The sequence below is a fragment of the Eulemur rufifrons genome, chromosome 7 (assembly GCF_041146395.1).
Source record: "Eulemur rufifrons isolate Redbay chromosome 7, OSU_ERuf_1, whole genome shotgun sequence".
Lineage (NCBI taxonomy): Eukaryota > Metazoa > Chordata > Mammalia > Primates > Lemuridae > Eulemur > Eulemur rufifrons.
The window spans coordinates 156,956,387-156,968,619 of record NC_090989.1 but is presented as its reverse complement, the minus strand read 5'-3'; the positions used below and the strand labels follow the sequence as shown (position 1 = coordinate 156,968,619).

The 12,233-nt window shown below is 41.1% G+C and overlaps 1 protein-coding gene across 50 annotated transcripts in view; it reads left to right on the top strand.

Annotated features, from left to right (window-relative positions):
• Positions 1-5,884, top strand: part of PBRM1 (polybromo 1) — a 123,206-nt gene extending 117,322 nt beyond the window's left edge. For 47 of the 50 annotated variants that reach the window (XR_011234104.1, XR_011234105.1, XM_069475840.1 and 44 more), the window contains 3 exons: positions 543-613; positions 726-942; positions 2,641-5,884. Coding sequence is in view for 48 of the 50 variants with exons in the window: in XM_069475840.1 (XP_069331941.1) it covers positions 543-613; positions 726-942; positions 2,641-2,813 (461 nt within the window). In the remaining 2 variants the exon portion in view is untranslated. The remainder of the gene's footprint in view (positions 1-542; positions 614-725; positions 943-2,640) is intronic. The other 3 variants (XM_069475819.1, XM_069475846.1, XM_069475845.1) reach the window with 1 other exon arrangement.
• The last annotated feature ends 6,349 nt before the right edge of the window (positions 5,885-12,233 follow it).

Here is a 12,233-nt window from a genome sequence, read left to right as displayed (position 1 = left end):
AGAACCAGGTACTGATGGTCTGTGGGGGCACAGCAAGGCTGTGCTTCCAGCACTCACAAATGTCATTTAACTGTGCACTTCCACAGCCTCATCCCTTGTGTCCCTCCTAGCATATTACTTAGTGCTGAGCCTGATTCCAATGCCATTCCTGCTGGAATTAAACACAGGCTTCAGTTGTACGAGAAAGATACTCCAATTGTAAGAGAAAGAAAGTACTTTGAAAATAGAGGTGTATTCTGACTATAGGTTTTACCTAGGGAAATACTAGAATTTTATGCAGGATTCAAATCATTTCTAAGCCATGAGTAATTGATGTACATCTGACAAGTTGTACTAGTATTGTACTTGAAGTACCTAGAAACAAAAGAATTTTCTATTTGAATCCTATTTTGGGTGCTTAGGATTCCTAGCCACAGAGACTCAAGTCAAGGACAGAGGTACATAGGTTTGCATTATAAATGGCATCATTTCTTATCAAACAGTACTTTTTCAGTCATCTCAACCCAGAGCCTCTAATTGTGCCATTGCATTCTGAATTATAGGTGTGATGAACCAAGGAGTAGCCCCTATGGTAGGGACTCCAGCACCAGGTGGAAGTCCATATGGACAACAGGTGAGCCTCCCAGTTTGATTTTCTGGGACTTGACAGCATTTTACTCATCTTCCTTCTCAGAACATGTGCAGCTTATCTTTTTGCCTTACCATGTGGTCCCATGCTCTTTCAGGTGGGAGTTTTGGGGCCTCCAGGACAGCAGGCACCACCTCCATATCCTGGCCCACATCCAGCCGGCCCCCCTGTCATACAGCAGCCAACAACACCCATGTTTGTGGCTCCCCCACCAAAGACCCAACGACTTCTCCACTCAGAGGCCTACCTGAAATACATTGAAGGACTCAGTGCTGAATCCAACAGCATTAGCAAGTGGGATCAGACGCTGGCAGGTAAGGAGAGTCTTTCTAAATGAGCCTTTGTGAAATACATACTTCTTCAAAGGCCTCTTGCTGCTATTGGCAGATTGTATTGTATAATAAACATCCCTTTTTCCTATACAATTAAATAAATCATATATTTCATAGAATAGTTTGGAGTTTCTTTGCATGTTAACATCACACACTGAAAATGGATTTTTTGCCAAATTTCAATGGTAAGTTTGTCGTAAACATCACTGCCATCTTTTTCAATTATTTTTCAGTCATTTGGGTATTAGTGTAGACGCATTTGAGTAAACTAAAAATTATTTCATCTCAATTTAACAAAAAGAAAAATGTGAGAAAGCATGTTTCTATTAACCTATCAAGTAATTTAGTTCAACAGACTTAATGTATTTTCAATACATACTAAAGTAACATGCCTAGTCTCTGCAGAAAAATTAGTAAGTTTCTACTTGTTCTTCATTTCTAAACAAAATTTGATCATTTTATTTCTTATGAGTAGTAGGTATGTTTTCCCTTTCTTCATGTTTACATTTTTAGACATTTTTGTTAACACTGAAGTAATTATTAAATATCAAGGGTGCTTATAAAAAATATTAATGATCAGGCCAGGCATGGTGGCTCATATCTATAATCCTAGCACTTTGGGAGGCAGGAGGATTGCTTGAGGCCAGGAGTTCGAGACCAGCCTGGGCAATATAGCAAGACCCCATCTCTACAAAAAAACAGAAAAATTAGCTAGGCATGGTGCTGTGCACCTGTAGTCCTAGCTACTCAGGAGGCTGAGGCAGGAGGAATGCTTGAGCCTAAGAGTTTGAGGTTATAGTGAACTATGATAATGCCACTGCACTGTAGCCCAGGCAACAGAGTAAGACCCTGTCTCAAAAAAAAAAAAAAAATTTTGGCCGGGGGCAGTGGCTCACCCCTATAATCCTAGTGGTCTACGAGGCCAAGGCAGGAGGATCACTTGAGGTCTGGAATTCGAGACCAGCCTGAGCAAGAGTGAGACCCCATCTCTACCAAAAATAGAATAATTAGCCAGGCATAGTGGTGAGCACCTGTAGTCCCAGCTACTCGGGAGGCTAAGGCAGAAGGATCACTTGAGCCCAGGAATTTGAGGTTGCAGTGAGCTATGGTGACACCACTGCACTCTACCCAGGGTAACAGAGCGAGACTCTGTCTCAAAAAAGAAAAAAAAGTTATTACATTTTTAATGCCTAATAAAATGATATAAAAATTTGTTTGGAAATATTCTGTAGTTTAAATCCATAATATTTAATGAATATTAAATGTTTTATGTTTTCATAAGTCTATCAGACCTTAGAACTAAGGGAAATTTTGTCACCTTAAAATTCCAATTTCTGGGCCAGATGCAGTGACTCATGCCTGTAATCCCAGCACTTTGGAAGGCCAGGGTGGGAGGATCGCTTGAGGCCAGGAGTTTGAGACCAGCCTGAGCAACATAGCAAGACCCCGTCTCTACAAAAAATAATTTAAAAAATTAGCTGGGCATTGTAGCACACACCTGTAGTCCCAGCTACTCAGGAGGCTGAGGTGAGAGGATTGCTTGAGCCCAGGAATTTGAGGTTCCAGTGACTTATGATCATGCTACCACTGCACTAGCCTGGGTGCCAGAGGAAGACCCTGTCTCAAAAAAAAAAAAAAAAATTCCAATTTCTGTTTCTTTGTCTGCACTTTAATTTTCAGCTCGAAGACGTGACATCCATTTGTCGAAAGAACAGGAGAGCCGCCTACCCTCTCATTGGCTAAAAAGTAAAGGGGCCCACACCACTATGGCAGACGCCCTCTGGCGCCTTCGGGATTTGATGCTCCGAGACACCCTCAACATTCGCCAAGCATACAACCTAGAAAACATTTAATCACATCATTGTTTCTTTTATAGAAGCATAAAGAGTTGTGGAACAGTAGCCATTTTAGTTACTGGGGGTGGGGGGAAGGAACACAGGATGATAATTTTTATTGCATTTTACTGTACATCACAAGGCCATTTTTATATAAGGACACTTTTAATAAGCTATTTCAATTTGTTTTTGTTATATTAAGTTGACTTTATCAAATACAAAGATTTTTTTGCATATGTTTCCTTCGTTTAAAACCAGTTTCATAATTGGTTGTATATGTAGACTTGGAGTTTTATCTTTTTACTTGTTGCCATGGAACTGAAACCATCAAAGGTTTTGTCTTGGCTTGGGGTTTTTGTTTTTTGGTTTTTTTTGTTTTGGGGGGTTTTTGTTTTTATAAAAGAACAAACAAAATGGAAAAAAAACACACACACATACACAAGAGTTTACAGATTAAGTTGATAATGAAATGTGAAGTTGGTCCTAGTTTACATCAGACAGGGAGTGTACTTGTGTTTGTTTCATGTGCCTGAATATCTTAAGCCACTTTCCACAAAAGCTGATTCTTACAGGTGAAGTGCTTTTTTTGAAAAGTGGTTATTTAGGTTATCGATGTTTGACAGACATGGCACGTTTGCTCTGTTAACTCAGAGGCTCACTACAGAAATCTGTAATCAGTGCTGTGCATCTGTCTGCAGCTAGTGTACCTCCTGGACACTAAGAGGGAAAAAGCATTTTTTTCTTGTGTTGAGTTAGACATTTTTGCTGTCAGTGATTTTTGCAGAACATGTGTACAACCTTGAATTGTATTTAGTCCTGAAGGTAAGTTTAAGGGTACTTTTGATCTGTTCATAATGAATTCACAATTTATGCCTATACATGTTAGATGATATAAAATTTTAAATCTGTTTCATTGAAAAACATTGAAATTCATCTTGAAGAAAGCATTAAGGTGTGTATGGAGCTGATTTATTTTTAAACATAATACCTGACCTAACATAGGGAAGGGAGTGTGTAACTAGATGTGAGCTGCATCAGAAGCATAATTGTGAAAGGGTAGATTGCCTGCATATGCAAATGTTTTAGTATTCTTTATTTCTTCATTATCAGATGTGACATTTTTTTTCTTCTAAGTTTCAGGGTTGTAATTCTCAATCAGAAATTCAATACTTTCTAAAATATTTTTTTAATTTAGCTTGCGCTTTTGAATTATAGGAGAAGGGAAACCATAATTTAAGAACATGCTCACCAGAAAGACCATTACAGATCCCAAACACTTGGGTTTGGTGACCCTTTCTTTCTTATATGACCCTAAAATCAACATTTGGAGGCAGTGTATGATGTTCACACAGTAGGAAGCAACAAACATGGAACATTGTTTCATTTGACAGTATGTTTTTGAAAACTGCTTTACTGTAACAGGTGGTTGCCGTTCTGGTGGAGCTTCCACTGCTGTTTGTAAATTGAGAGTGACTCTCAGAAGATACTTTTTTCCTTTTAATCTGCTATGAATCAATACCCAGATGTTTAATTACTGTACTTACTAAATCATGAGGGCAAAAGAGTATAAAATGGAAGAAGGTCTCTTATAGCTAGATACTTTAAATACAGGAGGCCCTTGTAACTTAATTGCCTTTAGTCAACCACTGGATCTCAATTTTCATCAAGTATTTTAAATAGTTTTGAATTTTAAAAAATGTATTGCAGTAGTGTGTCCGTATCTTATTGTTAAACTGAATCAGATGAATCTTCAGTTCCTGGTTATCTGGGCCATCAAATCATCATGGACTGTGTAATGCAATCAGATTATTTTGTTCCTAGACATCCTTGAATTACACCAAAGAACCTGAAATTTAGTTTTGGTTAAATTATTTATTTATTTCATGCATTCATTTTATCTCCCTTTTTAAGGTCTGGATGAGACTTCTTTGGGGAGCCTCTAAAAACTCTTCACTGTGGGCCAAGTGGGGTATTAGAAGCCAGTGCACTTCTCCTCCAGGCTCCTTCCCAGTGCCTAGAGGTGCTGCAGGGACCATAGATCCAGCCAGGGGCTTCCCTAAAGCAGTGCAGAGCTGGCCCAGGGTGCCACTAGGCAGGCCCTAATTAAGTTAAAAAAAAAAAAAAAAAAAAAAGCCTATGTATTTATTTTAGAATCATGTCTCTCTGTATATTAACTTGGAAAATATCAGTTAATATTTAGGATATAAGATTTGAGGCCAGCCATCTTCAAAATAAGAAAAGCCAAAAAAAAAAAAAAGTCCTGACTGAAGAAAGTACAAGTAAACTATACATCTTTTTTTCATGAGTTTTAGGAACTGTAGTAATGTGGCTTAGAAAGTATAATGGCCTAAATGTTCTCAAAATGTAAGTTCCTGTGGAGAATTCTGTTTATATGGGGGGGAAACCTATAGGTTTAAAATAGTGTGTTTGTCAGCCAACTGATTTTAAAAGGCCTTTGTTTTTTTTAACCCACCCTTCCCTTCCTATGAGGAAGAATTGAGGGGGGACACTTATTTGTGTAAAATCCCCAAATTGATGTTGATGACTTTTCAGCTTGGAGGTTTTCAGACCTGATTAAAACTTGGTTTATTCTAATTTCTGTATCATATCATCATCTGAGGTTTAAGTGGTAACTAGTCTTATAACATGTATGTATCATATGTTTGTTCATCTAAAGCTTTTTAATCCAAATAAAAATGGAGTTTGCAAAGTGATTTGGATTAACCAGATTTGGTTGTTCTGTTAAAGTTGTGTCAGATGTTAGTTGCAGGTAGATTTAACTCCTGCAAGCTCTGATTTCATGCTGACAAGGATATGGCTGCCAATTTAAAAGAAGAAAGCTCCTCAGGTAGAGATGAAACTCAGTGTCCAGACCCCTGGTTCAGGGCTCAAGCTGCATTAACAGAGATGCCAAATGTAGCCAGACTGCAGCCTGACGTGCCCGACACCACACTGTTCAGGCTGGCAGTCAGAGAATTCCTAACATGTCCTCAGGATGGGCAGAAATGCAGGTTGACGTTAAAATTGAAGAGAGCATTGCATTACTGAGGGCAGATGGTGAGGAAAGCATGTCCTCTATCGTAAAGCAGTATCACCCACTTCAAATAGCTTGTCTGTGGCCAGAAGATACAGATGTGTTTTTAACATGTTCATAAGTTCTTAAAACATAACCACACTTTTAATAGAAAGTGTTGGTAAAATCGACCAACGGTTTTCCTCTAACATCACTTTGCAAATCCCTGTGGCTCTGTTCTCCTGAAAGTTTAAGACTGTACTGCTGTCTATGCTCATGAGCATAGTTTGAACGATCATTGTTATATAAACATCGCAGCTGAACACTATGAGCAAACAAATACTGCTAAGTATTACTCTGTTCCTTTTTAGTTTGGAAGTATGCTAGGTCAGCTGAATGAAAGTTCACAACCAGACAAATTAATAGACTGTTCCTTTCCCTGTTTGGGGTATTTTGTGGTATTTATGTCTTATGGATTGCACATAAATGTGACAAGAAACTGCAAATTTAATACACCTGTGAAGACTGTGCACTGATACTCCTTTACTAGGAAAGAAGTTGCTTCAGAAAACACCATGCATGGTCCAAGCATATGTGTGTGTGTGTGTGTGTGTGTACATACACATGCACACACGACCATTTTTTTTTTCTGTTGAGACAGGTCAACTCTGTTGCCCAGGCTGGAGTGCAGTGGTCCAGTCATACTCACTGCAACCTCCAACTCCTGGGCTCAAGCAATCCTCCTGCCTCAGCCTCCCAAAGTGCTGGGATTAAAGGCATGAGCCACCGCACCTGGCCCGAGTATATTTTTTAAAGTTCAGTAACTCAGTGTGAGAAGTTCAGACATACACACAAAAAGAGAGAGATTAAGTATAACATCAGAGATTTAGGTAAGACTTCTAAAATACAACTGCTAGATGGACAAAAATAACCCTCATTTATCATTGATTATGTGCCTGGCTTAGGTACTTTCACTATAAATTCAGATGATAAAGTGATGCTCCAAAGCTCATGTTCTTTCCCCAGCATCACAGTAGAGTTCTAGCAATAAATGTCAATTAGGTTTTCATCAATCTGGAATAAGTGCTGTAGTTTTAAATTTTTGCCTTGTAGTGTTACACTAGGTGGCACTGTGATTCTGTAATCAGCATGTAAGAGCATTGCAGTTCTTTTCACTTTAAAAGCTTGCACTTTAAAAGCTAGGGCGCACTCCTAGCACTCTGGGAGCCCAAGGTGGGAGGATTGCTCAAGGTCAGGAGTTTGAGACCAGCCTGAGCAAGAGCGAGACCCCGTCTCTACTAAAAATAGAAAGAAATGATTTGGACGGCTAAAATATATATATAGAAAAAAAAATTAGCTGGGCATGGTGGTGCATGTCTATAGTCCCAGCTACTCAGGAGGCTGAAGCAGAAGGATTGCTTAAGCCCAGGAGTTTGAGGTTGCTGTGAGCTTGATGCCACGGCACTCTAGCCCGGGCAATAGAGCGAGACTGTCTCAAAAAAAAAAAAAAAAAAAGCTTGCACCTTGGTTAACAAAGATGAATTCTTACTCATAGTAGCCAAAAATGTACTCTGAAAATGTCTTCCATTGAATACAATAATTGCTAGTCTATTTGCCTTAAAGTCAGAAGTCCTTAATTTTCAAAAGTTTGGTGTCCTTCAATAAATCAGCACTCTAATGGAAAGGAAAAGAAATGAAGAAGAAAACTCTAGAGAAAGCTAATACAAACCTCAGGCTAATGGTTGTCTCTGGGGTAGAGGCAGAGGGATGGGCCAGGGAATGAACCCACAGCAGACACAGAAGTTGGCTAATGGTTTTATTAGTGTTTACTGTTATTCTTTGTAAAAAGGTGTGTATGTGTGTTACGTCTTCTCTTTATGTATGAAATATTAAACTTCTAAATTTAGAAGTGGAGGGTGGGCAAGGGGGGACATATGGAATATGGCCATATAATTGAGAGAATCATACCGCAGTTTATTATGCAGCAGTCTAAGCACTAAAAATGCCTGTAAAATTAGTTAGGTTCACCACAAACTCTGGGTGACACAGCTGAGCATGAGAATACAATGAACCCCATTCCTCTCCCTGGTGGTATTGGTCATTACTGGCCTTCACATTCAAACCATCTCCCAGCTGTGACTCTGGGCTTGCTGTAAGTAGTTCTTTAATGAGATCTGAGCAGTTAGTGATTCTTTACTGAATTGGTTCTAACATAAATGGACTAAAATTAGAAAAAAATCTCTAGAAAAATTTAGGAGGAGACATGTTTGTGGCAGAGATCATTAACTTGAGGATATCTTGCAGCCTTAAGCATCAGCTTTATTCTTGTGCAATAGTTAGAAACTTTTTTTTTTTTTTTTTTTTTTTTTTTTTTTTGAGACAGAGTCTCACTCTGTTGCCCGGGCTAGAGTGAGTGCCGTGGCGTCAGTCTAGCTCACAGCAACCTCAAACTCCTGGGCTTAAGCGATCCTACTGCCTCAGCCTCCCGAGTAGCTGGGACTACAGGCATGCGCCACCATGCCCGGCTAATTTTTTGTATATATATATTTTAGTTGTCCATATAATTTCTTTCTATTTTTAGTAGAGATGGGGTCTCACTCTTGCTCAGGCTGGTCTCGAACTCCTGAGCTCAAATGATCCGCCCACCTCGGCCTCCCAGAGTGCTAGGATTACAGGCGTGAGCCACCACGCCCGGCCAGAAACTTTTTTTTTTTTAACACAGAGTCTCACTCTGTTGCCCCAGGTAGTGTACATTGGCATCATAGTAGCTCACAGCAACCTCAGACTCCTGGGCTCAAGCAATCCTTCTGCCTCAGCCTCCCACATAGCTGGGACTACAGGTGTGCATCACGATACCCGGCTCATTTTTCTATTTTTAGTAGAGATGGGGAGTTGCTCTTGCTAAGGCTAGTCTTGCTCTCCTGAGCTCAAGTAATCCTCCCGAACCTCAGCCTCCCAGAATGCTAGGATTACGGGCGTGAGCCACCATGCCTGGCCAGAAACTATTTTGAAACTTAGTCTTCCACAGTATGTACATATTTTGTTTGAAACAATGTTGGATATGATTATCCAAGAATGGGAAGATATCTTTGCTTTTTTTTTTTATACAAGGCAGACCCAAACTTACACTGAGTCAAACTGCCAAATTTCTCAATAGACTGAGCCTTTGATTTAGCTCAAGTCTATGGTTGCTTTACACCGTGTAGTTTCACTTTCTTATGGAAGGAGCAATTGTCTTTATCATTAGTGGCTGGAAGAAAGAAGAGCATCTTCATCACAGAGAGGTGTGTTGCCCACAGTCCTCATGGAGGTCCAGCCCTTGTATGTTAGTGGAGCCAGGCAAGGGAGGGGCTTATTTCCGTTTATAACAATATTAGCATGAGTAATGTGTAGTCAGTCAGGAATTTCTACTCTCCTAGAAAAAAAGATTATAATCTTGTAGCTGGCAGAGATGTAATCTGCATAATTATCCTGGTTTAAATGATCTTGCAGTGGAGAATGTGTCCATGATTTAATGTGAATTCTGCAAAACAGTAAATAAGGTTTTCATTAGTTGCCTAAAAACAAAGGGCTTCACAAACAATTCAGACTGCACTGAAAAGCATCCTGATTGATCCTCTGAATTGTTTAAGAAATATTTCATGGACTAGATTCACTGGGTAAGTGTTTCAGGAGGAAATAATTTTCCCACAAGTTCTGCCCAGCAGTTAGTTGGGAAGTATTCCAGCAGAGATTGCAAAACTATAAAAATTCTTTATAAAGACAGTTCTTAGAATATTGTAAAGCTGCTAAAGGACAAGCTGTGTAAGAGATCTGAAAAGTACATTTTCACAGGTGTTGGAACCAATAGTGAAAATTCATATTCACTTTATTGACTGCTGAAGCTCAGTCTCTCATTCATCTTCCAGCCTTCTCTGATACTGTCTTTCTGAGGCTTTTCTACGGTAGACATCATCTGTATCAAACAAAAAGTTTGCTTAGATTTTTTAAAAACTGAGGAATTTGAAATACTCAGATCTGAATAATTCAACCAATAGTCTAGATCTGTCACCTATTTCTGAATCTCATTGTTTAACTCAATACCAAATAATACCAAAATAAGTTTAAATTTAAAACAGCACTTGAGTTAAATGAAGACTGTGTTAATCAAGTTCTAGACTTAAATAGCAAACATTGGATCATGTCCTAGCACACCTCTTAGCAATGTTTTATGACTTCCCTCATGTGTCCCCTCCCCGCCCCGCACCCCCCCCACACACACTTTCTATTCTGTGTTCTGAAATCATCCTGCTTAACTAAAACCTGGCCCGGCCCCTCAAAGGCACTTCTTGCCTCGGCTCTCTACTGCTCCATCTCCTACACCCAAAAACCTTCAGGTGGGGAGGGGAGGTCAATTTCCTTCTTCTCAGCTGTTACTTTTCCAGACTGATTCTCTACCCTCAAAGAATCATCTTCCTTTGTGGCATATGCCATTTGACTTTCACCACCACCTCTGCACTGGCATCTGCTCCCCATCATGCCTCTTCAGTGGCTGAAAGTGAAGGCCTCTAGTTTAGGCTCCTTGCCCCTGACCTGTGCCTTCCTCCCAGATACCACTGCTACCATGGGGGTGAAGCACCAGCTCCCTTCACCTCTGGCTTCTCCAGTCACTTGCAGTGCTCCTATGAAGGAAATCTGCTGAGACCACAACTTCCACTAACCCTTCTAGCCCTCCTATCCTTGGATCTCACCAACTTCTTCCCCAGGCCCTTGGCCCCTGTCTCCCCAGCAGTTCCCCCGCCCCTGCCCCCTTCTCTCTTCCTGCCAAACCAGCTGGAATTCCTTCACACTCTTGTTAATATCTTAACTTCTTCACACATCCTCAAAACCCCAACCACAGATTAATCCACTTCCTCCCTTCTCTACGCCTCACCCTACTTGCTATGCACTGCAGGGCCAACTGATGCCTCTAATTGAGTCCACTGCGATGCCTGACAGTCCTGTTTCCTCAGAAGACCCTTCTTCACCCACTCTCAAATGGCCTTGAAGTCTTCACAGAGAAAAGTCATCAGTAAAAAAACTCTTTCAGCTAACTTCCAAGGGCTACTTCTGCCATCCAGCTCTGATCCCATCCTCTCCCACCCTCTCAAGGGTCAATTGTCTCCAGCTTCCCTCCACCCCTTCCTTCTTGATCATCATTTGCACATCCTCCAGTCTCTCCAGGGGGAGGGGTTACCTCCCCTTCACTGAGTCAAACTTCTTTAACCTCCTGTCTTCTGTCAATAACCTTCCTGGTTTCCCTCCTTGCCTCTGGCCATTCTCAATCATCCTTAAAATATTGGGGTATGACTCTGTGACTTTCATCACAATTTGCTTGTGAATGGTCCACATATCCAGATTTCTGGCCCAGATATGCCTCCTGGGCTTCATATCTGTATAACCGCCTCCACCTCAGCACATCCCAAATGGAGCCCAGGATCACTCTGCCTGTGTTCTCACCTTCAGGAAAGTACCACCCCTCTTTCAACTGTTCTACCAGAATCCTCCCATCTCCTGAGTCTGCTCCATCACCAAGCCCTGTTGGTACTATCTCTGGGGTGTTTCTAATGCCACCCACCCCTTGGCATCTCTTCTGCCCCCAACCTAGACCAGGCCACTATCTCAAATCTCGACAGCCACACAGCCTAAGTGTTCTGCCAATCTGCTCTCCACAAAGAGACATGGAGCCACTCTCCACAGTGTTAATCCACTGCTTAAAACCCCTCAATCCTTGTGATCCATTCTTCGTTCTTCAGTCCCTTTGCAGCCCTGCCCAGGCACCCTTTTAGCCACTTCACCCCCTCACTGTTCATCTGCTTCAATCTCTCAGACACACAGCATGCTCTCACACAAGGCCCATGTCTAGGTTTACCACTGCCCTGAAGATGCTTTCAACTCTGCAAACCTTCCCCTCATCTGGCTGTACACCTAATCAATATTCAGGTCCTACTTTACTTGGGAACCGCCTCAGGAAGCCTTCCCTGCACCTTCTAGTCCAGTTGAGGTGCCCACCCAAGACTCCTATGCTCCTCCCACTTCCTCATAGCACTGATCATGCTTAATGGTAACTGGATCATCTGAGAGCTCTTCTGGAGTGAGGAACTCTGTGCCTTATTCATTATATCCTCTCAGAGGTGCTCATGAAATATCGATGAACGGATGAACACGAGGACTAAATATCTTTAGGAATAACTAATGTAACAATATTTTTTTAAATGAGGGTTGGCAATTCACAAGTGATACAGTGTGTCAGGAGAGGGGCAAAAAAAGGGGGAGCCTAGGGGCTGAGGCAAGTCTTTATGAAAGAAGACCTGGCTTGCCCAGAGTTAGTGCTCAGCAAAGCAATGCGAGGCATTCTTTTCACAGTGCTGAGCGAAAGACCTGGCACCAGTGACTGCCCTGTAAAG